General features: G+C 43.0%; 1 protein-coding gene across 1 annotated transcript in view; it reads right to left on the bottom strand.

The window, feature by feature from the left end:
* The window catches only part of TRAPPC10 (trafficking protein particle complex subunit 10), a 41,251-nt gene extending 33,894 nt beyond the window's left edge, over positions 1–7,357 (bottom strand). The window contains exon 1 of the mRNA XM_048955799.1: positions 6,979–7,357. Within this exon, the coding sequence (XP_048811756.1) occupies positions 6,979–7,069 (91 nt within the window). The 5' untranslated portion in view covers positions 7,070–7,357. The remainder of the gene's footprint in view (positions 1–6,978) is intronic.
* Between the last annotated feature and the right edge of the window lie 18,082 nt (positions 7,358–25,439).

Genomic DNA, 25,439 nt, shown 5'->3' with positions numbered 1-25,439 from the left:
TTGCAGTATTTCAGGTTCTGCTCAACTAGACCCTATATCTACTGTCATCAGCAAGTTTGAGCCATTTCATCAAACACTGAATATGAAGTTATCAGCAGGCAGCACTAGCATAAAACTGACACAGGACAAACATTAAATGAGTTGTGGTTGTCCCCTCCCTGGAAACACGGCCAGGCTGGATGGGGCTTTGAGCAACCTGGTGCCTCTGCCTATAGCAGGGGGTTGGAACTAGATGATCTTAAAGGTCTCTTCCAACCCAAACCATTCTACAATTCTTGAAGTTGGTAGTACAACCTAGAAAGGACCGTAAGACTGGCAAGATGCAGGTCAACTGCCTGCTACTGGAGTGCTGGAGTGGAGAACATCAATATAAGCAGACAGTAAGAGTATCGCCTTCCTAAATAACAGAATAAAAGTTCCTGGAAGATCAGGATTGTTTGGGAGAGTTGTTGCATAAGATTCCCAAGACTCAAAAGACATGAAATACTGCAAAAGTATCACACTGTTCTGTATGCATCCCTGAAGCATTAGTAGTTGCTGCATGCATGATCTACGTCCTAAAATATTTTTAAAATAAGACAAAAAATGAACAAACAAAAAAAACCCACACATGAATTTTGCCTTGCATCTAACTAAATTTTGAACAAAACATTTCCAAGAATACAAGTACCCCTGGAACTCCAACTTACAACAAACTCCAAAGTCTGGGGGGAAAGAAAGGGAAAGGGGGGAATAAAAAAAGAATATATAAAGTCTGAGAATGGCTTTAAATAAGTTATCTTCTTAAACAAAGGCAGACACACAACAAAACAAATACAATGTGGATGGATGCCTAAGCAATCATATTGTAGCAAACTCATCTCGGTGGAAGGGCCTCAACACTAAGCTTTCACTCCAAGGATTGTCACTAGTAGAGCCAAAGCGTAAAGGATGACCAGACACAGCTTAAGAAGAGAAAGATGGATGTGTGTAAGAGGGAAACAAAAATAGTTCTGGAATCCCACAACTAAAACTCAACAGCCTTTTAGAGAAGGACTTCCTTCTTCTGAAGAATTGACAGAATTAAGGACCTAAATATCCCAATAAAGATCATAACTAGGAAATAACATCCCTTATCACTTAAAACAACCAGAAAAGTGCATCTTTAGTTCTACTATATTCTTTAAGCATATCTAATAAATATATTTATAAATAAAAAAATCAAAATAGATTTAAATGATTTACATAGTTTTACCACAAGCCCAGATCAAACAGTGAGCCAAAAAATCATTTTAACTTATGCTTTCTACAACTGGCAACCACTTGACATCCACCAAATTGACATCCAAAGCATCCAGATGGCCAAATCAAGCAAAAGAGAAGCAAAACTTACTAAAATGAATGCTGATTGTGAAGCTGGCTGTAAACCTCATTGCCTAACTGAGTAAAGAATGTATCAATCTGTGGTTCAGGGATAGGCTATATCCCTATAGAGAAGTTCATAACCATAAACCTAAACCTGTGGAAAAAATTCAAGGGTGACATTAGTTAAGAACTGAAAGGAACAACCAATGCCAAAATACCCTTTGTTTAGGTGACGAGGTGACAGCATAATGCTAAGGTGGCTGAGCACTCCAGAAAATACAACTCCAGCAGTCCACATGAAGGTTCAAGCTACTCACTGAAATTTTATGCTATTGGTTCCAAGTTTTTCATTTCTCCATTCCTTCTTGTTTTACTCCCTGGTACTTTGGTACAAGTCCAGGATCCCCAAGAGGAACAGGTACTCTGTGACAAGCTGGCTGATGCACAAGAATCATAATAACATTTTGAGACCTATCCCAAACTCACCAAAATCCCCAATAATCTTTTTTTTTTTCCCCCAGCACATGTCAAACTTCCTAGATGCTTGTCAGTGAACTATCTGAACATTCCCAAATCAATATTTTCTTCTGAATGAAATCATTCCAATCCATTAACTAACCACACAGGCAGTGTTAAGAAAATAGAAACAAAAACACGCACACCTCTGACGTCAGATGACTAAAGCAGACAAATATTTTTCTTTGACATCAGTGAAAAACTGTCACGTGAGACAAAAGGCTCTAAGAACTTTTGAAGGAGCACAGTGCCAGGACTACACTTCAGTGGGTTTGTTCAGCATTTATTCTCAAATACTGTTCAACACTAATCTTTCTGATCTCATTTATTATTAAATTGGTTAAAAGTCCTGCTGTGGTATTTTTTTTTTTTTCTTCAGAATTCACTAGCCTGTTATAAGCGTATCCATCTAAAGTCTTGGAAAGATTCATTTGCTGTTTGTTTGGGGGTTTTGTTGTTTTGCTTTCATTTTTTAAAAGGTCCTCCTGCTCCCCAACCTGGATTCATTTCCCGAAGAGGGCTGAAAGGTAAAATATAAGACATCTTAATTGCTATACAAGAACTCTACCTAATTCACTTGTAACCTGTAGAAGAAATTTCCGGTACTAAGTTTTTCCATCTTAGTTGCACCACCGTGTTTATAAGATAGGAGCTAACACTGACAAGAATATGCTGCCTCTTCTCATGATAAAGGTAATTAGACATAAGTACAGAATAAAATCTCATCACCTCCTCAATGGTAACAACTTAAGTGCCTGTTTGCTAACAGAACACGCTTCTGCAGGATGTAGTTGTTTAAAGGGTCTCACTAGCACCAAATCAATTAGGCTACATGCCACTTTTTGTTTGGCACATTTTAAGACCTCTACCTACTAGTGATACAAACAAGATCATCTGAATCAAGCTCTTTCAATCCCACAATAGTATCCTTAACAGTAGGTACTCCTTCTTATTCTAAAAAGATCTAAAACTCTCTTTGCTTTCATTCGTCCTTTCTATTTTTGCTGCTCTTGTAGGTATTTGCAGACACTTTCCATTCTCAGGCTTACGATGATCTTGCTCTTGCTGCATCACAACACATTCTGATGAAAGCGATGCAACCTGTTCTCCCCAAAGAGACATAAAGTAGAAAGTTCCTTCTACTAAAAGCAGTGACCGCAAGAACAAATTATACACGCAGTTTTATATATATATAGACAGACACTACGTATTGATAAGGAGCATTCAACTACTTGACAATAATTGCAAAAGAAGAGCATGGCAGAAAAGCTCTGAGAAAACTATTACATTACTTCATTCACCAAGATGGTCTACAGCCTTCAACTTGCTCTTTATGTGGATAATGACAGAAAGTAACTGAAGTGTAAACCAGCTACATAAGGACAAGTTCTTTAACCAGAACACTTGGTTGGCATGTATTATAATGAACATCATATTCCTATTCAAAAGACTTTCTCAAATTAAATTTAAAATGCGACCCAGGAAACGCAAACAGCATTGTTCAGGTTTGCTAAGAAAGCAATCTACTTTGCTTAAAGATTATGCCAAGTCAGCATTGCAAGGAAGATACCGAAGTCCAAGATGTCTGAGGCTCAACCTGCCTCTTTGAATAAAAAACAATTAACAACACTAAAAATAGTATTTCTGCAGCAGTGAGAGAAAGCTGGAGGCTGACTGGTGAGAGCTTGCAATGTAATGTATTGCAGTGAGAATATCCACAGCTGGATATGTGAAAGTCCCCACTGGGTTTAAGACTGACAGTACAAAAACGTGCCTCAAACTGTTCTGGAAAGGAGTCATCACAGCACTCAGGCCTAACTGACAAGAATGACTTCATACTACATGGGATGCTGCCATTTTGAGGAAAGGTGAAAAAATAACAGGGGAACAGCACCTGTCTGTGCATATACTACCTTCTCCATTCTTACATAATACAGTTGTCTGCTTGCCTACAGAAACTGTCTTCAGATTTGTTAGTTATATGAAAAGAATAAATGCAGTTAAAAACTGCATTTGCTATAGGCACCAATTATACAAGCCACATAGGAGCTGCCATTTTCACTTTGTGGGACAAAGCATACATACCCACAGTGCTACATTCAGGAGTCTATCAATTTGGCAAAGGATTACTTGCACAACAGAGACAAACTCATAGTTTTGGAAGCACAACTCTACCAGTTCTTTTCTCCACAGAAGCATTCCTTTGAAAATGTGCTCAAATGTTTCACGTAGGTAAAAACACTTGTTTGCAACATATCACTATATGTGCAGTGTCGTGAAAACAAGTTTCATACCAAACTTTTCTCTTCAGTTCTCAATTACCAAAAATAAATTCTGAAAGTCAACAGGAGCATTTCATGATATAAATGTTTATTTGACAGATTAATCTAAATCCTGTAGCAAAGGGAAATAAACGCTTCTGTTCTGAGACACAACCTCACTTATCTTCACATAGACAAAAGCTAGTCACAGAATCACTGAATCAGAAGGGACCTCTGGAGACCATCAGGTCCACTTCTCTGCTAAAGTAGGTTCCCTACAGCAGGCCACACGGGACAGCATCCAGGAAGATCTTGAGCAGTCTCCAGAGAAGGAGACTCCACCACCTGTCCTTGCATCTCCTTGCAGTTCTGTTCCCCCTCACATGCACCTGCTGGGCAGGACACTTATCCCAGACAGCTTTAACTGCCTGAAACCAGGACAACAAAACAGAATAGAAGTTGTAGTAATTGAATGGTTTCTAATATTGTAGTTCCGAATGTACTTTCCAACAAACCAATACAAATCCAGCAACTATTTTCCTAAAATACCAAGCCTCATCTGCTCATGGATGATCAGAAATGCTTTCCTTCGCCAAAGTCATTTTTTGTTGAACACATTTATTTGAGGTTCCATCATCTCCAAGTGCACTTCTCTGGACAGAGAAGAAAGGAAACAAAAGCTGCTAAAACAAAATGTGTTCCCACCACAAAGAAAAATGTTTGAAAATGATAGCAAATCACCCTTACGACATTCACCAGAGTCATCATTGCTGAGCGCTTTTGCTCAGTTACTTTATTTTCTGAATTCAGTTTTGTCAGATCAATCAATTCCAATTCACATCAGAAAAGGTTTACTGCCATACTGCTGTCATGGTTCCTCACAGCTCCTGTTGTCCAGCAGCAAGGCACACAAATGATGCATAATGTTTACCTTGTATCTCATTTGTGATATGCTGCCATCATACTGGATAGTGATGAGTCTAAAACACTTTGCAAACACAAAATACATTCGCTATATAAAATAATTATTTTTAAAATCGGATACCTGGGCTTGATTGAAACCTGATGAAATTCAGCGTTTGGAAATTTGAAAGTTTCCTTGCACAAAGAGGCCAGAGAGCCTGAAGTAAAGCTGCACGTACTTCAACAATCTGAAAGGTACTTTACGTACTCCAATCATACAGGAACAGTAAGGACTGATATGCAGCCCATCTCCTCTCCCTCATACATACACACTCCAATTCCGGACACAACACAAAACCAGCAAACCTAAAGAACATTCCACCTCAGCCTGAGTAGTACAGTGACACCAATGGGGATCACAGAACCACATGAGTTGGAAGGGATCTCTGAAGATTGACTACAACAGCCCTGCAGAATCGCTACAGTAGATTGCACAGTCAGTGATATCCTTTATGTGTTTCTCATATGTTCATTTTTCTGTCTTTAGACCTGAAATGGATTTCAAAGGTGTCTGAAGTAGGTGAGGACAGAATATTCAGTAAAGATATCACTGACTTCTATTTAGGAGCTACATCCAAAATCAATTAAAAAGTTTAAGAGAAAGAAAAGCACAGTTATAAAAGAGTCTGGAGAAAACTATATATATGTATTTACACACACACAATTCTGTAATTATGTGGTTAGGAGTTTACACTTGAATATCAATATCAGTCTAAGACATAAATCATTAGTCAGGAAATACAGTAGAGCTGACTCTCTACAATGACAGCACACAAACATGGAACAGTTTTTATTCTGTAAGCACACAAAGCATTACCATGGCCTTACTCATAAAGTGCAAATAGTCACATGAGGAGTGGCTGAGGCCCCTTGCTGTGCTCAGCACAGAGCAGGGGAGCTTAGGGGAGGCCTGATGGCAGCTGCAGCTCCTCACAGGGAGCAGAGGGGCAGCGCTGAGCTCTGCTCTGTGTGACAGCGACAGGGCCCGAGGGAACGGCATGGAGCTGCGTCAGGGGAGGGCAGCTGGGGGTCAGGGAAAGGGGCTGCACCACAGCGCGGTGGGCGTGGAACGGGATGCACAGGGCGGTGGGCACGGCCACCAGTGGGGAGCATCTGCACAGTGCTCTCAGACATAGGATTTGGATTTTGAGTGGCACCATGTGGAACCTGGAGTTGGACTTGATGGTCCTTCCAGGTCCCTTCCAACTCAGGATATTCTGTGACTCCAATTCTGTTGTTTCTGATATCACAGATGAACCTCCTTTTAAAGCACACAGAATTCTGTGGCTGACCCCCATCAATCAGCAGCACTACGGCTGTGCTTCATGTGTTTAAGTGAACTCCACATGCCGCCCTCTACACCTGCAGAACCACAGGAGCTGCTGTTTTCCATCAGGGCTGGTGTCCACACGTCGTGCTTTACACCTGAGGGAACTAATCCATCACTGGAACCACAGGACACGGCTCGTTAAAACACCGTCTGCCTTTCAGAGACGGAGCTAAAGCACAACAGTTAAGGATTAAATTATAACGTCAGCGGGAACCCACCAGCAGCGACCCCTCCTCACCACAGAGGCACGCCTTCCTCTTCGCCCTCAGCAGCACTACACCGACCAGAAGTTCGGGGCGTAAGTTTCATCACCACGTTTGCACCCCGAGTGCCTGCAACCCCTTCAAGCCACGTTCCTTATTTACCACCACCCCATAACACACCCGAAGAACGCAGGGCCGCGACGAGGGGTGGTAGGGCGGACACCGACCCGCTCCCCGGTGCCGTTTTCCGCACACAAAGCTGCGGGGTGTCCCCGCCGCCAAGCCGCTGCCGCCCCGCCAAGCCGCTGCCGCCGCCGCCGCTGCCGCCGCCCCTTAGCCCTCCCCGCCCGGCAGCACTCACAGGTGACGATGGGCTTGTTCTCCATGGTGTAAATCACCGGCGGCTTCTCCCCGCCCTCCTCCTCGCCGGCCGCCGCCGCGGCGGGGTCCATGAGCGGGCGGGGTCCTCAGCCCCGGCTCCCCCGCCCGCCCGGCGCCATGGAAACGCCGCCGCCGCCGGGGGGGCTGCCACGGCCCGCGCCTCCGCCGGGCCTTCTCGCGGCCCCCGCTCCCCTTCCCCGCCGCGCCGCTCCGTTCCGGAGGGGAAGGCGTGCGGGCTCATCCGCTTCCTGGATCACCGGCGGAGCATTACCGCTTCCGGGGAGCGCCGCGAACGGCCGGCGAGGGGCGACGCCGACCGGGCCGGGCGCGGCTGCTGACGGGCGGAGGGAAAAGGGGAGCGGGGCCGGGCAGCAGCGGGCCGAAGAGCGGTGCGCCTGCGCGGGGCGGGCCGGGCGCTGAGGGGAACCAGGTCGGGACTGGGTGCTGCGGGGCGCTGGTATGAGAGCTCAGGGTCTGCCAGAACGGTGGCCTGATTTAGGAGAGGCGTCAGGGGAAAGTCTTTCCCCAGAGGGCGGTGAGGCGCTGGCACAGCTGCCCAGAAAAGCTGTGGTGCCCCAGCCCTGTAGACGCTCGAGGCCAGGTTGGATGGGGCCCTGGGCAGCCTGAGCTGAAGGGAGGGGGCAGCCCTGCCCATGGCAGGGGTTGGGACGCTATGATCTTTAAGGCCCCTTCGAGCCCAAACCATCCTTGGTTCTGTAATAACCATAGGATTCTGAAGCGCATACTTAATAACGCTGAAGAGCCTAAACCATTTCCACAGTGGTCAGAGGTGCTTGGGTGGGAGCATGCACCTGCACTGTCTTTTCAGTGACCTCAGGCACGCCAGTCAGTTCTGTTGCAGGCCATCTGGAAGATGGACTTTACAGGTTGCAGTGAGTAAGGTGACAGATGGCTGGCTTATCATTCGGCCTGAAGAAAGGTAGCTTGTGCAGTGTGAGGCCAGCAGGAGGATTGCAGGGAGCAGAGCATGTGGCATGGGCTGGTGAGCACAGGGATGCGAGCGAGGTGCTGGGGCAAAGCCAGCCTACACACAGGTACATCTTGGTTTCAGAATCACAAAGAGCAGCTAGAACATACCAGCAAATATGGCCCACAAAGCTTAATGATTTATAATGTAAGTCTTTGAGTACACAGATATAATACGCTATTGCACTTATTTTGTATCTGATTGTTTTGCATTAAAGTACTCATAAAATTGGCACTCTTCAAATTCCTGAAGGGAGGTTGCGATGAGGAGGGCTTTGGCCTCTTCTCCCAGGCAACAAACAGGACCTGAGGAAATGTCTGCAAGTTGTATCAGAAGAGGTTTAGGTTAGAAATAAGGAAAATCTTTTTCAGAGAGTAGTCAGGCGCTGGAATGGCTGCCCAGGAAGCTGGTGCAGTCGCTATCCCTGGCAGTGTTCAAGATGTGTCTGGATGAGGAGCTATGAAATACAGTTAGTGGCTTGGCTTGTGGTAGCAATGGCAACGGGAGGGCAGTTGGACTAGATGATCTTGTAGGTCCTTTCCAACCTTGTGATTCTGTGATTCTTGTTTTACTGCAGCCACTGTTCACCTCAGCAGTGTACAATTTCTTCAACCTCCCTGTAATTTCCTAAACTTGGAGAATGTTAACTTGACTATCTTCAACAGAAGTAATTAAGATATGAAACGTACTATAAAGTTTTTTTTTTACCATAAAGGGTAAAAAAATGAAGAACACTCCATACATGTGTAAAGCTAAATAAACCTAAGGTAGGGCTAAAAATATCTGTGTTACTCATAACTGTGTATTACAGTAACATTGTGCTAAGGTGCTTTGGGTGTCTTAAATATTTACAGAAATCATATTGTTTAGATTTTTCTTCTAGCACAAACTTTTTTCTTTCACTTTATTTTTGTTTCCTTGGCACAGTCAAATACAAAATACTTTAAAAGGCCAAAACTTTAAAAAATTTATATGGCACAATAAATAAAATGTCTGTTCTATATGTCTAGATGAGCAGCTGAATGTAAACACTTTATTACTTCTGTGTGTGTGTGTGTGTGGACTATGAAAGTCAAAGTATATCATGTCACTGCAACTCAGCAATTTTAAAAATGACAGCATTTATACATTTGTTTACAGTATCACTACTAAGTGTATGGCAAATACATGGTTTTCTGAAACAAAAACGAAGTTACAAATGTGGAAAAATCATGAATTCCTTCCAGTCAGCTCCAACAGAATTTATTCCATACATTAATTACATTGGCCATCCTGCACAGACCTAAGCAACACAGATATGAAAGCAGGCAAATGTGGGTTAAATACGTGTGAATCTCTTCCAGCAAATCTCCTGTTAGTGTACAGTGCTCGTCCCCTTTTCTCAGAGATTAGAGCTAAGGTCAGTGGTTCAGTGGGATTAAGGTTTTAGTCACCGCAGAATTTCAGTCTCTTTGGATTTAGTAGTCCCAGTGTAGGTGTTTCCATTAAGCTAAAACAACAGCCCTAGCCAGTTTTTTGGGCCTACAACTTTTTCCTAATCATGCTAACATAGCAGAATTGTACGTGGAGCTGAACTTGGGGCATTTTGTAGCCAGCTGCTGCTTGTGCAAGTGCTTCTCCTTAGCATCAGCATTATCATTTTATTACAGCAGTGAGCTCAGTACCCAAGTAGGTCACCACTGTGATGGATATTGACTGTGAGGTGCATTGTAATGGAATAGATTAACCTAGGAGGCATCTGTATGAGAGAATGAAAAGCTGTATGTGCTACCTGACCAAGGAGAGACTTCTGGTTTCTGAGCCTGTGTTCATCTCAGCTTCTGAAGTTTAGATTGCTGAAACAGAAACGTGCGCAAGTCTTTCCTTTCCTCCTTACTAAGCAGTCTGGTTTCTCCACGTAGGCAGCTGTGTTGTGAACAGAGGCTGCAGCATGCTCCATTGACTCTTAGATGGATGTTTATGGGAACAGGGCTCTGGGTGCATGAACCTACTAGCAGTAAGAAAACAACATTGGAAAAAATGAACTGTCTCTGAAAACAAGGGACACAAACTTTTCACTTGAAAATGCAGGCTATGGTCTTGCTACTAACTTTCTAACTGTGCTTCAAGCATTAGCTGTTATCAGTAGCAATAGCTGATGTTTATTCTTCCTAATTTCACATTGTTCATCTACACTGGGCTTTCAAGCCAGCTCACTTTCCACTGATTTCACTTCTCTCTGCAGTAGCATCAAACAGAATTCAAAGTTGTCTTCATAAAAATTTTATATGGCTGTAATTGCTACTGTTAGTCCTGTTAATATTTGCTCTTATTGATGACTCAAAGGCTTATGCACCCAGTACTCAGCCATCAGGCAGTCCCACCAGTATAAGATGAGTCATACTATGTGGCTAATTTCTACTTAGGTGTGTTTTGGGTCATTTCTATGGCTTTTGGGATCACATCCTCCAGGAGAAGGAATGAAGTCTGACTTGAAAGGTGAGGACTGTATCAGAGAAAGAAGCTGTAACATTTTCTGTATGTACATGTTGTGCAGTGGTTAACGTAAGCAATTAAAGAGTTAAATTTCTTTGTCCCCTTCTGTCCTGTCCCATATGTTTTGAAGTGCGTACGCACATGGCACAGGTGTCAAATAAATGCCAGAAGTCTGCATATCTAACCCCCCTTTCTGCTCCTGAATTTCCATTTCCCTTTTCTCCCCCCCAGTTCTTTTTCTCTTACTGGTTTATGTAAGTGATGTTTTCTGCAAGGCAGGACAAAGAATTTCATTATCTCTGTAAAATATTTAGCACTTTTAAGTTACCAAAATAAGATGTAGCTTTAGGCCTAAGTACAGTACCAGAGAGATTAATGAGCTCAATAACTGAAGGAGAAGTAGCAGTAGTTTTGTGAGGAACTGGATCCTCTGTCTCAGGTCTCCCAAAGGGCTAGAAGGTTAATTAAGCCCTAGCTCACTGTTGTAACACTAAATCCTAACATATGATGTCAGTCTTTGGGTCTCTACTGAGACAATTCTTGTTGAAAGTCTTTCAAATACTTAAGGCAGAGGAAAGGGGGAAAAATAGAAAAAAAAAAAGGAAGGAAAGCAGTTAATTTATATCCCTAATTACCTTATGTTTTAATGTGAGTTGTTGTGGTTTAACCCAGCAGGTAGCTAAGCACTGCACAGTTGTTTGCTCAAACCCCACTCCAATGGGATGGGAAAAGGAATCAGGAAGAAAAACAAAAGCAAAGCAAACAAAAAAAAACCTAAAACTCATGTGTCAAGATCAAAACGACTTACTAAGATAGAAAAAGAAGATGAAAAAGTGATAATAGTAATGGTTACAATATATACAAAACCAGTGATGCATAAGCAGCTGTGCACCACCTGTTGACCAATGCCCAGCTAGTCCCCAAGCAGCAGCAGGTTGTTTAGCCAACTGCCCACTGATTTTTTATGTGTGTTTTGGGTGTGTGTGTGTATTGTTTTTTTTTTCCCCCACACAATGTTCATATGGTGTAAAATTACCTATGTGGCCAGGTTAGATCAGCTGTTTTGGTTCTGTTCCCCTCCTGGTTCCTTGTGTTCCCTCAGCCCTCCTTGCTGGCAGAATAGTTCAAGAAACTGAAAAACTGAAACATCCTTGGCTCCATACAGCACTGTTGAGCGACAACTAAAACATGAGTGTGTTATCAACATTGTTTTTTCTCCTGAAGCCAAAACATAGCATTGTACCAGACACTATGAAGGGAAAAGATCAACTTTGTCTCACCTGAAACAAGCGCAAAAATCCATTACAGGAGGAAACCCACATTTGATAATCTTCCTGCTGAGTGTGGAGACTATATCAACTGTCCTATCTGGGAGGAACAGAGAAAGGAGAGGAGACAAATAGAAAGAGAACAGTGTCAAGGAAGGGAAATGATCCACAGCTGACAAGGGTGTGACAGGAGGAAGTGAAATTTCTTTGCCAGGATTTGGCCAGGATGGAGACAAAACAGCAGTGTAATTGGATTCCTGTTCTCTAGTTTTGTCTGATTGCCTTTAAGGTCATGAAGGTCCAGGAGTATTATAGAAGATCCCAGGATTTGCTAGCATTGAGCTACAGATATGAAATTCTTTGTTCCTGCTAGTCCACATATCTAACTGCTCCTATTTGATCACTTCCAAGTAAAGATTTTCCAAGAAAAAGCATATCTCTATTCTCTACATCTGTCAGAACCTAACATTTCTTTCCATTTCTTGTGGTTGGTTGACCCTGGCCAGCAGCAAAGCAGCCATTCATCTGCTATCTTGCAGCTCCACCCACAGCAGGATGGGAGAAAATAAGATTAATAAAGCTGAGAAAAATCATAGATTAATAAAAAATAAAAATAAAAAAATAAAAAAGACAGTTTAGTAGATGAAAGAAAGAGACAAGAAACAAAACAAAGGGAATCACTCACCACCTCCTACTGGCAAAGCAATGGTGAGCCTGTCTCAGAGCAGCAACCACCTTGGCAGCCACCTTCCTCCCTCCCCTATCTCCTTTCTCTATCCAAGTTTTCACTTCTGACCACGATGTTGTATGGTATGGAATAGTCCCTTAGTTCAGTTTGAGTAAGCTGTCCCACCTGTGTCCCCTTCCCTAGTCTCTACCCACCCCCCAGTTTACTCCCTGCAAGAGATGAGCAAGAAACAGAAGTGGTCTTGATGCTGTACAAACACAGAAGTAATCAAAACATTAGCGTGTTAGCAACACCATTTTGGCCACAAATTCAAAACATGGTGACCCTACAGCTGCTATGAAGTCAACTCCATCCCAGCAAGACCCAGTATGGTATCTGAGTGGTTCAGATTACTGTTATGCCAACTTTGAATCGCATGGAAGGTCTTGAAAGTGTCTGCTCAGAGCTTTTCACTGTAGGCACAAAAATTTGTACCAAACTCTGTCCACCTTCTCTTGTTTCTACAACAGCCAGTCATTTAACAGATTGTATTGGTTTTCCTGGGACTACTGGCAGCCTGGTCTAGTATTAAATGGGGAGGTTGGCGGCCCTGCATGTAGCATGGGGGTCGGAGATTCATGATCCTGGAGGTCCTTTCCAACTCGGGCCATTCTGTGATTCTATTGATTCTGTGATAGTGTAGGATTATACCAGAGATATTCATGATAACAATACCTTGGCTTTTACCTATCACCGCTGTTTAAAACAGAAGCCTGTAGGCATTGCACAGTTCTGGGATTGCCATGAAGTAGTAGGAGGAGATGCTTATCCATCTGGTATGCACCGAAATTACAAAAGCTGTCTGGCCTAAAACTGGATACAGAAGGAATACTCCATAGGCAGAATATCCCCCAGTCTAAATTTGTCACTATCTGGAACAATAATAATTTTTAGAATGAAAAAAAAACCAAGGTATTTTGATAGAAAGCTTCCTTCAAGTTGAGCATTCGCTTATAAATATGGAAGAAGTCTGAAGAACTTCCAGTGAGACGCACTGCACTTGCTCTTCTAATTCATTCTGTATGGTATTTGGGATTAAAAGACCTACTTATTAAATGTAAATAAGTTTTAAATGAGTACTAAAGGAATTCCTATCTCAAAGAGCTAGTCAAGAGTCAGACATAAAAGCAAATGTCTAGTTTTATGCTGTCACTTCAGCTTGTGGGCAGCAGTCAAAGAGCTGGCAATATAGCACCTAGTCTGGTGCCACCTGCTTGTGGCCCATCTGTGAACAGCTCTCTTGCAAACAGATACAAGCCCTGTCAACAGACATCATATTTAGATGGAGTTTTATATAATTCCTCCTGTCACTAGTGTAAAAATGAGACAAAATGCATTTGCCCCATAAAATAGATGTCATTCTTCTACACTTGATATACTTCCATTTCTTTGCCTAGACTTTGGGATTTTATTAAAAGCAGAAGTTGCTGATATATGCATTTGATATTAGCTTAGCAACAGCTTTTTTTCTATTACTGTACCACAAGAGAAAAAAATATGCTGGATTCATTCTATATTAATGCTTTTTCTTTCAACATAAAGGCAATTAAGAATTAATACTGGAAGCATTCTTAACTTTTTGTCACCTCTGGGCCATAACCAATAAAACTCTCCTGCACGCAGTCAGTAGGTTATTTTTAACTGAACTAATTTTCAATAGAAAATTCTGTTTCGAATTAACTAATACCACCAATTCACTGCCACCCAGTGAATTCTGCAGGAGCAGAAAAGATGTTGGCATTTGGGAAAATCCTTTCATAATATCATCAAGTGAATTCTTTTTCAGAATGAGCAGTTTCAAAAGGACCTCGTTGTTTTCCATTAGCGTGTCAGCCGCAGAGCAGTAGTTATACATAGCAATCAGAACTTTGGCTTTTTATTTCATGTTATGGGGAAGGAGTTGTTGATTGAAATTTACTAGCAACAAAACAGTATGAGGTCTTCATTTCTGTACCAGCTTAATTTGAGAGCATTTTCGTTTCATTCCTTGGATGTCTGAGTTTCAGTGGCAGAAAATTGTGCAAACTGTCTGTACATCACCAGAGAGTAATGAATGCATGGTGATGCAGTAACAACTAGCAAAGACTGCATGTGTCCTTGTTGTGGAGCTCCTAAATTGCTTTCAAGACAAGCCAGAGGGACAAGGTGGAACTGAAGTGTGAGATGACAGGCTTCTGAGAAGGTTCAGGAAAAGTTATGAAGAAGTCAAGAGAAAAGGAAAGTTTAAGTATGGAGTTCTATAGGATGGCCAGCAAGCTGGGGCAGAACACCTGGAGCAAGGAAAAGGAAATGCTGCCTGACTTGGAAAGGAGGATCAGTAACATACTATTTCTCTGCTGTAATCATTATAACTTGTCAATATCAGTATTACCTTGTGGGATTAAAAAGAAAAAAGAAAAGAAGGAGGTGGATCTTTCCTGGCAGTGTCTCTTTCTAGCACTCTGTATGACTGGAAATCTGCCTGATGGAAAGGGACTTCAACGTACTGGTGGAGAGTCAGCTGAATATAAACCAGCCATGTGCCCAGGTGGCCAAGAAGGCCAATGGCATCCTGGCTTGTATCAGGAATGGTGTGGTCAGCAGGACTAGGGAAGTCATCCTGCTCACACTTCAGTACAGAAAGGACATTGAGGTGCTGGAGCAGGTCCAAAGAAGGGCAACAAGGCTTTTAAAGGGCTTGGAGAATATATCCTATGAGGAGAGACTAAAGGAACTAGGACTGTTTAGTCTGGGGAAGAGGAGGCTGAGGGGAGACCTAATTGATCTCTTCAAATACCTAGAAGGTGCTTACAGTGAGAATGGGGTTGGTCTCTTCTCACTGGTGACAGGTGACAGGACAAGGGGAAATGGCCTCAAGTTGCACCAGGGGATGTTTAGTATGGACATCAGGAAACACTTCTTTACAGAAAGGGTTGTTAAGCACTGGAATAGGATCCCCAGGGAGGTGGTTGAGTCACCATCCCTGGATGTGTGTAAAATCCATTTGGATGTGGTGCTCAGGGACATGATTTAGCAGAGGGTTGTTAGGGTAGTTATGGTCAGGTTGTGGTTGGACTTGATGATCTTTAAGGTCTTTTCCAACTTCAGCTATTCTATGATTCTATGACAAACCTTCCCCCTCTCCTAAGCAGTTTGCATTGAGTAGCTCTCAATTAGTCATCGGAGGATCTACAATAAAGCAGCATATCTGAATTGTCAGAGGCAGTTTCCCCTTGCAGGCACAAAGAGAACACTATTTGAATTCACAGACCAAATGCTGAGAATGTTATAAGTTCATTTATCCATCTTAGTAAAAAAGAACAAACTCAAAGTGTGCTCTGGATGGTAGTGATGGGCGTCCAAAGTTCCAAACAACTGTACCTCTCTCTGCATCCCATGAACAAAATGAAAAGAAAAGAGGAGATCAGACACCTTTTGCTCCAAGCTAATTCTAAAGATCAGAGGAATTTGGCCCAATCACTTCTGCAGTTGAGCCACCATTATACTTGCCTCCTTTTCTTCGCCTCACTAGGTCATTTGTCCATTTCACACTTACATTTTAGATACTAACTAGCGATGCTGCAATGATCTTACAGCCCTTTGCAGCTCTGTTGAAGTCCAAACAACATTTCAGTCAGCAATCTTCCTCCACAGGCAGAAATCAGGTCGGCTGAGTTCACAGAGGCCCTCAAACCTTACCGATTTCTACTGCTGCAGACTGATTTCAGGACGTCATTCTTAGGCCCAGGCTGCAAAACATTTCTGTTGTTACCAGGGAAGCATTAGGGCTGATTATCTGGTCTTAAACATGGAGATCCGAACCATTTGCACCTGTTACTCTCACCAGCATTTTGTGAGTGCCATTTCTCTGCATCACTTGCCTCTGAATCTGTTCCCTTAGTAGTTTCCTTTTTCATATTATGCAGCCCTGCTGAGCGTGAAGTCGCAGCACCTACTGCAAGTTAACCAGTGTTACGTTAAAATTGAAAGCAGTTATCCTAGGCCAAGCAAGAAAAGACTCGCATGGTATTTCCTTTTCAATTACACTAAAAGCATGGGTGGGAGAGAATTCTAGGCAGAGTCTCAGAACTGTCAGATTCCAAAGCGGGATTTTAGGCTCGCTCTCAGACTGTAGGTCCGAGAAGAACACAGGTTTTTTTCTTGTCTATCTGGAAAATTAAACTAGGAAGGTGTTAGAAGCAGAGGAGGACAAGAACTCGAAAATGGCTGTACTTCAGAAAAATTGAAGGCAGCATTAGGAGGTGTTCCCACGTACAACTGGAGTACAGGAGCTTTGGGATTAGCAAGACAACTGCATTGCAACCTGCAGTGAAAGCTTCAAGAGACTGCAACTTGGCTTAACCTGTTTCATAGCCAGGCGATTCCCAGTTTGTAACTCAAGGTAAATCACTGTTACTGTAGCTGTGTTAGCAGCTGTGCACCCATGCACCCAAACTTCCTAGCCTGCATAAGGAGGACGAAAGACAGCTCTTTTCTCCAGTGTGCATGTATGTACATGTATGACAGCAATTTTTCACCTAAAAAAGCTGTTGTTAAAGTAGGTGTATGGTCACATCTAGCAGTCACTAAACAAAGGTACTGAAACACTAATAACACAAACCCTTACTGACAAATTACATCTCTGCATGAATGTAATAGTGATTCTGGTTTTGTACTCCATTTATCCGCCCGCTTAGGATGAGCTTCTGAAGAGTGCAGGTGAAGTTGTAATGAGTTAGACTGTAAAATTTCTAATTTGATTTTCTAGGAAATAAATATTTCTGTTTGCCCATCACACCAGCCTGGTGGAGTGCTCACAGATCCAAACTACAATTAAAAAATGGTGAGAAAAGGGAGGGAAGGAAGGAACCATAAAGTGAGTTGCACCATTATTTAAATACTCTGAATCCATCAAGGGATAACTCATTTCATAATTAGCATGTCAAAAGCTATTAGTTATTAAATTAAAATGCAGTATTAATTAGCAATCAGATTCCCTTGCAAGCTTACCTTAGGCAGGTCCTCCCTGGGTGACAAAAATGGAAGTGTTACCACAGTAGTGAAGTCTGAAGAAGAGGCTCAGAAGGCCATCAGAATAAGCCTAGGAATGGATACAAGTGGGAGTCTCCCACTTCAGAGTCCTAATTTTTCTGCAGTTCCATGAGGGAGATGATCAAACAGCATACATGGGTAGAGGGAGGATAGCTTTTGTGTGTACACCGAAACATAATTGTAAAGATGGCAAAGGTGCTTGTTCTGGGAACATTCGCCAAGTATGGCCTCAGACCAGTAACAAACTAAAACCAAGCAGAGAGAGATGGTCACATTCTTGGATTTAATTTGTGGAAATACTTCAAATGAGATCATTGCTCTGATTTTACAAGTATAAACAGACTTGACTTTTTATTTTTAAATCCCATTTTCTCAATTGTGACCCCTCTCCCTGGTTCCATACGTTTCCTACCTGGTGAAGAACTTCAGAGCATTGAAAAATAGGTACAAAACTGCTTGGTTTTATCATAGAATGGCTTGGGTTGGAAGGGACCTCAAGGATTATCAAGCTTCAAGCCCCCTGCCACAGACAGGGCTGCAGACCTCCACATTTAATTGTAGACCAGGCTGCCCAGGACACCATCCAACCTGGCCTTGAACACCTCCAGGGATGGGACATCCACAACCTCTCTGTTTCAGCTATGTTACATGAAATTCTGTTCTGGTCTTATCATTAAGTTGTTTCCGAGACGAGAGCTGTGCAGAATTGTCACACTTTGCTCCTTTGTTTCCTCATGGTGGCCCTATGCTTCTGTCTTGACCCCTGTTAGCACAGCAATAACTTCTCAGAGAGAATATGAACATTTTTCCTCTGTCCCCAAAGTGGACAAAGCTTAGCATAACCCCTAGCTAGATAGGAAGAATGAAATAAAGAAGTTAGTTTTGTTGTACAGCCCAGAAGATGTGTAGATTTTTGGTATTTGTAATATGATGTAGATTTTTTGGTATTTTTAATGTGCAGCCATTACAACAGAGCGGCAAGGTCCTAGGCTGCAGCAAGTGAGAATTTGCTCAAATGCAATAGCTTGGGACACAGAAACAAAGGAAAAGAGCTGCTTATCTTCAGAAGGCCTCAGCTATGCAGGGATCTCTAGCAAGGTCCTCTTACTCCCACTGGCAACTTTTAAATGAGGTCTGGGAAGGATGAATCCTCGCTCCACTCCTTCTGGTCACTCAGGTACATAACATGCACCTGAGCCCCCCTGGGTTGGCCCTGCCTTCCCACCAGGTGCTTCATAACTGATTCAGGCCATAACTTAGCATTTCCACTATAGGTATTCATAGGCATCAGTTGCGTCAGGAGGAAACTTTTCCTTACAGCACCATCAAATGGTAAGATGCTCTATTATCACTAACATTTGCTTTTGAAGAAAAGGTCTGATGCTTTAAATACCATGATAGCAGCACCTCTTGGCGGCTAGACCGGCAGTTGCTACTTTTCATTTTAGAATGTATGTGATTTTGCAAAGAAGGTGGATGAAGCATCCAAGTGCACAACAGTACTGTAAGTTGAGATTGCAAATACATACAGGCAACACAGGGCTTTTCTGCCACAGGCTTCTGTTTCATGATCTGATCCTTTTAAACATTGATGCTCTTGCTAATAAAGATACTAAGATGACTGTAAAACAAATGGTAACATTGATGGGTGAGAAAGGACAAGAAGGTCTGTCACTGATTCTTGTTCTGAACTCCACGGCCCCCCAGGAATAGGGTTGTATATATTTCCAAGGGCCAATGTTTACGTCCAGAATCCACTAACAGCACCATAAAGAAATGTTCACTATTACCATCCTGTGTTGCAGAGTGTTTTTCAGCCATGCTGAACAACATATTAAAGATGGATGGACACTGTGAACTTTATACTACGGACCAAATGTGAGCTGAGCAAGATTGAAACCCCCTGCCAATTCAGTTGCTGGTCAGTGAAAACAGGTTTTGTCTCGTGAGTGAGAGAGTACAATCCTATTATTTAATTTTTGCAAAGATACTATTTGAAGGTATGGTATTTTGTTTTGTTTTAAATCCTGAGTGGGAGCATGTACTCTTTTATCACAGTCTACACAAGGTGCTCTCCCTAGGAAAGGCCACGTACCCTTTTGATGGGGATTTTATCTCTTCTTGTTTGGGGAGCAGTCAGAAAGGCAAACCTGGGCATACAGACGTGGGTGCAGCTTATGAATCCAAGCTGAATCAATCTCTGAGAAGCCCAAGAGATTTAAGCACTTGACTCCCATCAGAATGAGGAGGAAGTCATGTGTCTAATCCTATTAGTGCCTGTAATATTCCCAGATCAAATATTAGCTCCAGAGGTTGCTTCATTGAGGGATCCCTTAGAGAGTAAGAAAAAAAATCCATTGCTTCAGTGCAATTTGTTCTCCCTAACTATGTTATCGCCTTGAAGTTAACAAGAATAATTTATGTTCCATTATGCGCCGTACTTAATTTACATAGGCCAACTGCCTTCTTGTACAGTTGCCAGCAGGAGAGTGCACAGCCTCAGGAAATTATCAGTTTGCAGGTTTCCCATCTTGCTGGGCTCAGGGTGGTGGTGGTGTGATTATTCTAGTTGGACATGGACCTACCATGTCTGAGCAAATTTCTTTCCTCAAATGACAGGTTTACGCTCTCTAGCGTATAAATGCTGTTTTGTCCACACCTCACAGCTTCACGGTATTCAAAAGCCCTTTCATGTAGGCATCTCCTAGTGATCTGAGGAAGCCTTTTCCATCCGTTTGTGAGCCATTAATATTAAATTCATCAGATTAGAAATATGGGATTTGCTAAGCAGTCATTTACTGTGGCCATTGTGGCTGGCTCCGAACCTAACAGCTGGCAGACACAGAAGTGCTTCCCCACCTCCTGTGCATAACAAACGGGTCATGCCATTATGATTCCAACGAGTGTACTGAAAATCTTCACTGTCTTTAAAAAGAGAAAGAGGAAAGGGAAAAGAATATACACCTTTACAATATTGGACATTTGGAATAAAGCTTTGTAGACAGTGGAAGTTACATGATTACAGGCTAGTCATAGCACAAGAACAAAGCAGCAAAACAGAACCTAACAAAGAGAGCTTAGTCCACCTTTTAGACTCTTCAGCACTGATTGCTTTTCCCCTATGCCTCATTTTTCTGCAATTGCTTCAAGTAATGCCTTACAGCTTTATCCACGTGTGCATAAATGGCTTGGTGTTGTTTGCTCTGTCATTACACTTGAAGAGGTTATGTGAAGAGAGGAGTCACCACAATGGAAAGATTTTCTCCTGGGAAGCTCCTGGAGAGCCAGCTGAGCTCTGCAGCACACACGGCCCACAGGACCCCACTTCTGCAATCTGCAAACTGGGCAGCTGCCAGGCTTGCAGCCCTTGGCCTGCAGTCCTCTCTTTCCTATGCACTGAGGTAACCACAGCCCTGCCAGCTGTGTGGGGCTGTTTTCCGGCTGCTGATTCCTATGGGATGATTACACACACTCCAGTCACTGCAGTGGTCCAAACAGGATGGAAATCATACAAGAAATAGCATTTTCCTGAAAATATTTGTAGAGCTTGTACTTTATTGCCAAAGTCAAGGAGGAGATTTACACATGTTCTTAAATCCTGCCTAGTTTCTCTCTCCTACTGACTTTCCTTATGAAAATGGATCAGACCCTAACACACAGGTGTTTGTAACCTCATTGGGCAAGTAAATAAAAGGTGTCACAAGACAAGTAGGCTACAACTGAAACCTGCTTATGCAAATGTTGCTCTATATCAGCAAGATGAGAACCAAAGACAGTTCACATCACAAGCCACAGTGAGGAAAAGCAAAGCAACCTGTCTTCAGAGTGAACTGTGCTCTTTGCTGTGCTCTTTGCTCTCAGTCCTCCGGCAGCCTTCCTCTTACATCCTATTTACTATAGTCTTGCATCTATGCAAGACACTTAACACAGATGGTGACAGTGAAAAGCAGAGGTGTGCTTTTGATGGTCTGCTTTCTAGCAAATACCTTGGGAAACCACATGCTTTACCTTTCCAGTGATGAGTGGAAGTGCCTGCTGCTTCAGCCTCACATCCACGCATGAGAGTGTCTGCATGCCAAAGGCAGGTTAGGGCAAATCATACCTGGACTAGATCCGATGCAGGATACTGAAAGAATCCTGAAAGAATGTATCAGTAGTCCAAAAACGTGTCTCCTCTGTGGCCATTTGATCTGTCTTTGAAGTGTCAGTCGGAGAGCCTGGGGTAGAATACCACTGTCCATGCAGGCGCCCAGCAAGATGCATCATTTAGTGTGGAAAAGAGGCTCAGGAGAGACCTCATTGCACTATACAACTTCCTGAAGGGAAGTTGTGATGAGGACGGATTTGGCCTCTTCTCCCAGGCAACAAACAGGACCCAAGGAGATGGCCACAAGTTGTACTAGAGGAGGTTTAGGTTAGAGATAAGGAAAAACTTTTTCTGTCAGAGAGTGGTCAGGCACTGGAATGGCTGCCCAGGGAGGTGGTGCAGTCGCCATCCCTGGCAGTGTTCAAGAGGCACCTGGATGAGGAGCTACGAGACATGGTTCAGTGGCCTGTGGTAGCAATGGTGATGGGAGGGTGGTTGGACTAGATGATCTTACAGGTCATTTCCAACCTTGTGATTCTCTGATTCTATGATCCTGTAACTTCCCAGAAGGGTTCATTTACAGAAATGGGTTCTTTACAGAAAAGACAGCTCTATGGCCCCTGTGGCCAGCTGGTCCCAGAGCTCAGAGTCTGTCCTCCATGTGCCTGACCCTCCTGCAGCAGCCATGCTATTAACCTGGGGTTGCAGGAGGAGATGTGGATGACCCTTGCGGATACTCTGACACCTGGAACAAGAGCTACATGCACATATCAGTCAGCCACCAGCTGTGAACTGCTTCAGGACATCAGTGATGTCCTCTCTGTTTAAAGATGTTGGAATTAAAAGACATTTAAAATTAGTTTATTTTATAATAGGAATTCAGCTGCCCTTGTTGCCAACTAACAACCGAGATATCAATTTTTCTCTCAAACAGTGGTGAGAATGGAGATACACAGACATACTGCATACATACTCAGTTTACCACTACTGCCTTGCATGAAGGTGCAGCCATGTACAGTGTTATGCACTGGGACCATACCATTAAGATCTGACCTACAACGTGGGATAATGTGTTGAAGCTCTTCAGCTGAGCACAGTACCCCACAGCCTCATGTACCTGAGTAGCGTTACATTGCTGGCTGAAAAGGATTTCAACACAGCTTGCTCAGCCTGTTTGTTAGATCTCTTCTCCATGCTGCTTTCCTTGTCTGCTGCCCTCCAAAAGAGATGCCAGGCCCTGCACTGTGTCTGGGAAGCTCGTGTTCCCAGCACACCATGGCAAAGAAGATGTTGTCATGAGCCACCCTGCCAAGAGTTAAGCATTCATTGGGTATCAGAGAACACCTGAGCCATCAATCTGGGCAAACAACATCAATAACCTCTTTGCTCATCACCTTTCAGGTGAGAGGGACTCACCACCAGTGAACAAACTTCCAGCCTATCCCAAACAGCAGCAGGACACCAGTAGTTCCAGTCCCAGCAGGTTCACCGTACAGCCCACCACAATGCTGCCCTTGGCATGTAACTTTACTTCAGCAGGAGCATGATGTTGGCATTTTGGGATATATAGAGAAACATTAAAGGTTTATGGGTGTGAATCTGTAAGGTGGCAAAATAGAGAGAAGCATTTCATTAACCCATACCAGAGTGGTTGAGCTACATCTACCTACAGATGTCTGCTATAACTTGCACAAGGCTATGATTCACAGGCTGTCAGCCTCATGGGAACAGATTCAAGTTTCAGAAAGAGGTAAAAATTCACCTTTGAACCCATCCCTCTTCTCCCTATGAAAAGACCTTTGCTGAACTTACCTGCAGCCAGGAGCATGGCGTATCTGAAACATAAATAGTGCAGCAGCTGTTTGCATTTGGTGTTGAGGATACTGCACTGATTTTATGGAATTCCAGGCTATTTTCCCAAATGTGTTAATGTGGTATTGGAAAAGAAATATTGGAATAAATGAGAATCATGTTAACCTAGAAAAGCCAAGCCCAAAAAGGGCCGTGACCAACAAGCTTCAGGACGTATAAGAAGCTCCCACAGCTGTGATGTAACTGAGCTGCTTCATAGAGAAAGAAGCCAGCTAACATGTCCCATGTTCATCCATGCAGCAAATAATTTCTTCTATTTCTGCAGCTATCCTAGAGAGAACTGCATTACAATCACAATGGTGTTGGCCTACCCTTGTCCACACACCCCATTACTCCTTGTTTCTGCTTCTGTAGTCCATGCAGCTGTGTTCCTGATGCTGGCTGAAAAGAAAGCAAGCAGCTCAGTAAAAAGGATTTGCAGAAGAGCAGGTTAAGAGGCAACGAGGTCAGGCAGGCACCACTAAGGACAAGAATTAGCAAAGAGCCGTGTCTCTTCTGCAGTTCACAATAACACAGCACACGTGGAGGAAGCAAGCTCCGCCTTCAACTGAAGCTTTGATTTTCATGGCTTGGCTTTTGCGTGTATTAAAGATTATGCCATCTTAGTCAAATGAGTTCTTCATTACACTGCACTGAGAGAAATCTCAACCCAGATTTTTCATTTTTAAGCTGAAAACAATAGTCTTAAAAGAGCATTCAAGATTCCACATCAGAATAATTGGCTTTTAAAAATGAATTATGGATCTGAGGAGATTCAGGGTTGGCAAGAAACTATGAAAAGCTGTTTTTGTGCAAGCTAGTGAAGCAACAAAAACAAGTTTCTGCTTGCATACTTGTAAAATCAGAACCCATCCTCTGCCTTAGAAGTCTGCCTCTGTACAGTGAAACACGGTGCAACTGAGCTGACATCTTAAGGTAGCTCAGCATAACCTGGTATTTGCAAAGAGCAAGGGATCAGGGAAGGGAGAACTTACAATAGAAGCCAAGAACTCAGAGCTGGCAGTTCAGCTGAAAGATGACAAGAGGAAAGGGATATTATTGCATGATGAGCTGTTACAGGCACAAATATCATAAAGAAGAACTAATGCCTTAGGTGACAATACTAAGACCTTGCAGGTACAGAAGCAGGCCAGCAATATGTCTGAGGTAGAAATTGCAGAGATCTGCTTCTGCTGGGCAGCCCTCTGAAAGAAAGAAGAAGAGGGAAGCTAAGTCATCTTCCATTGGGTCTTCAATTGCCTTCAGGCAGAAGCGTAGGATGCGATGTACATGTCTGGAATGGGGATGGTCTTCATCTTCCGGTGAAAAACAGAAACTTGAAAGATGGCAGATCTGAAAAAGTAGTTTAATCTACAGCATCTGTCTGTACAGCCAGCTTAACCTGCTGGATTCACTCCTAACATCACACAGCTTTGTGCTTACTTGGGAAGACACGTGCCATCCTTTCCCATCCTGGTAAAGTGAAGGAACCACGTGAAACTCCAGTGTACCACTTACATGAATGCTGCAGTAATGCACAGTCCCTCCACGGTTCTTAACGACAGGCTTAGTGCAGCAATGGAAGTTGTGTTAAGCTTGTTACTTACTCCCAAGGTGCCAGCCCTGACCAAAATGATGCACCCAGGTTAGTGCTGCAGACACGTGGCCCTCACATGGATCAGTTTGCAGGACAGAGATTAAAAACAAAACAACAACAACAAAAAAACAACAAAAAAAAAAAAACAAAGCATAAAATGGAAATAAACCCAACCAGAGCAGAAGGAAAATAGCCCTTAGTGCGTATTTGGTTATGAAAAACAGTGTGGCAAATAGGGAAGGAATGCAGATCTTCAATTTATGTATCGGCTACTTATTCAGTAACGTTGAAGAAAAGCACATGTTGGGCAGCCAACGTTCTTCACTTGAATACAATTTAAAAAAGAAAAAGGATGCCAGCATATTATGTACAAAGTCACATACAAAGAGTTGGGCAACTGAAAGCATGAATGACATT

Source organism: Lagopus muta, chromosome 1 (assembly GCF_023343835.1).
Source record: "Lagopus muta isolate bLagMut1 chromosome 1, bLagMut1 primary, whole genome shotgun sequence".
Lineage (NCBI taxonomy): Eukaryota > Metazoa > Chordata > Aves > Galliformes > Phasianidae > Lagopus > Lagopus muta.
Note: the sequence above shows the minus strand (reverse complement) of the source record. Positions and strands in the feature narration are given on the sequence as shown.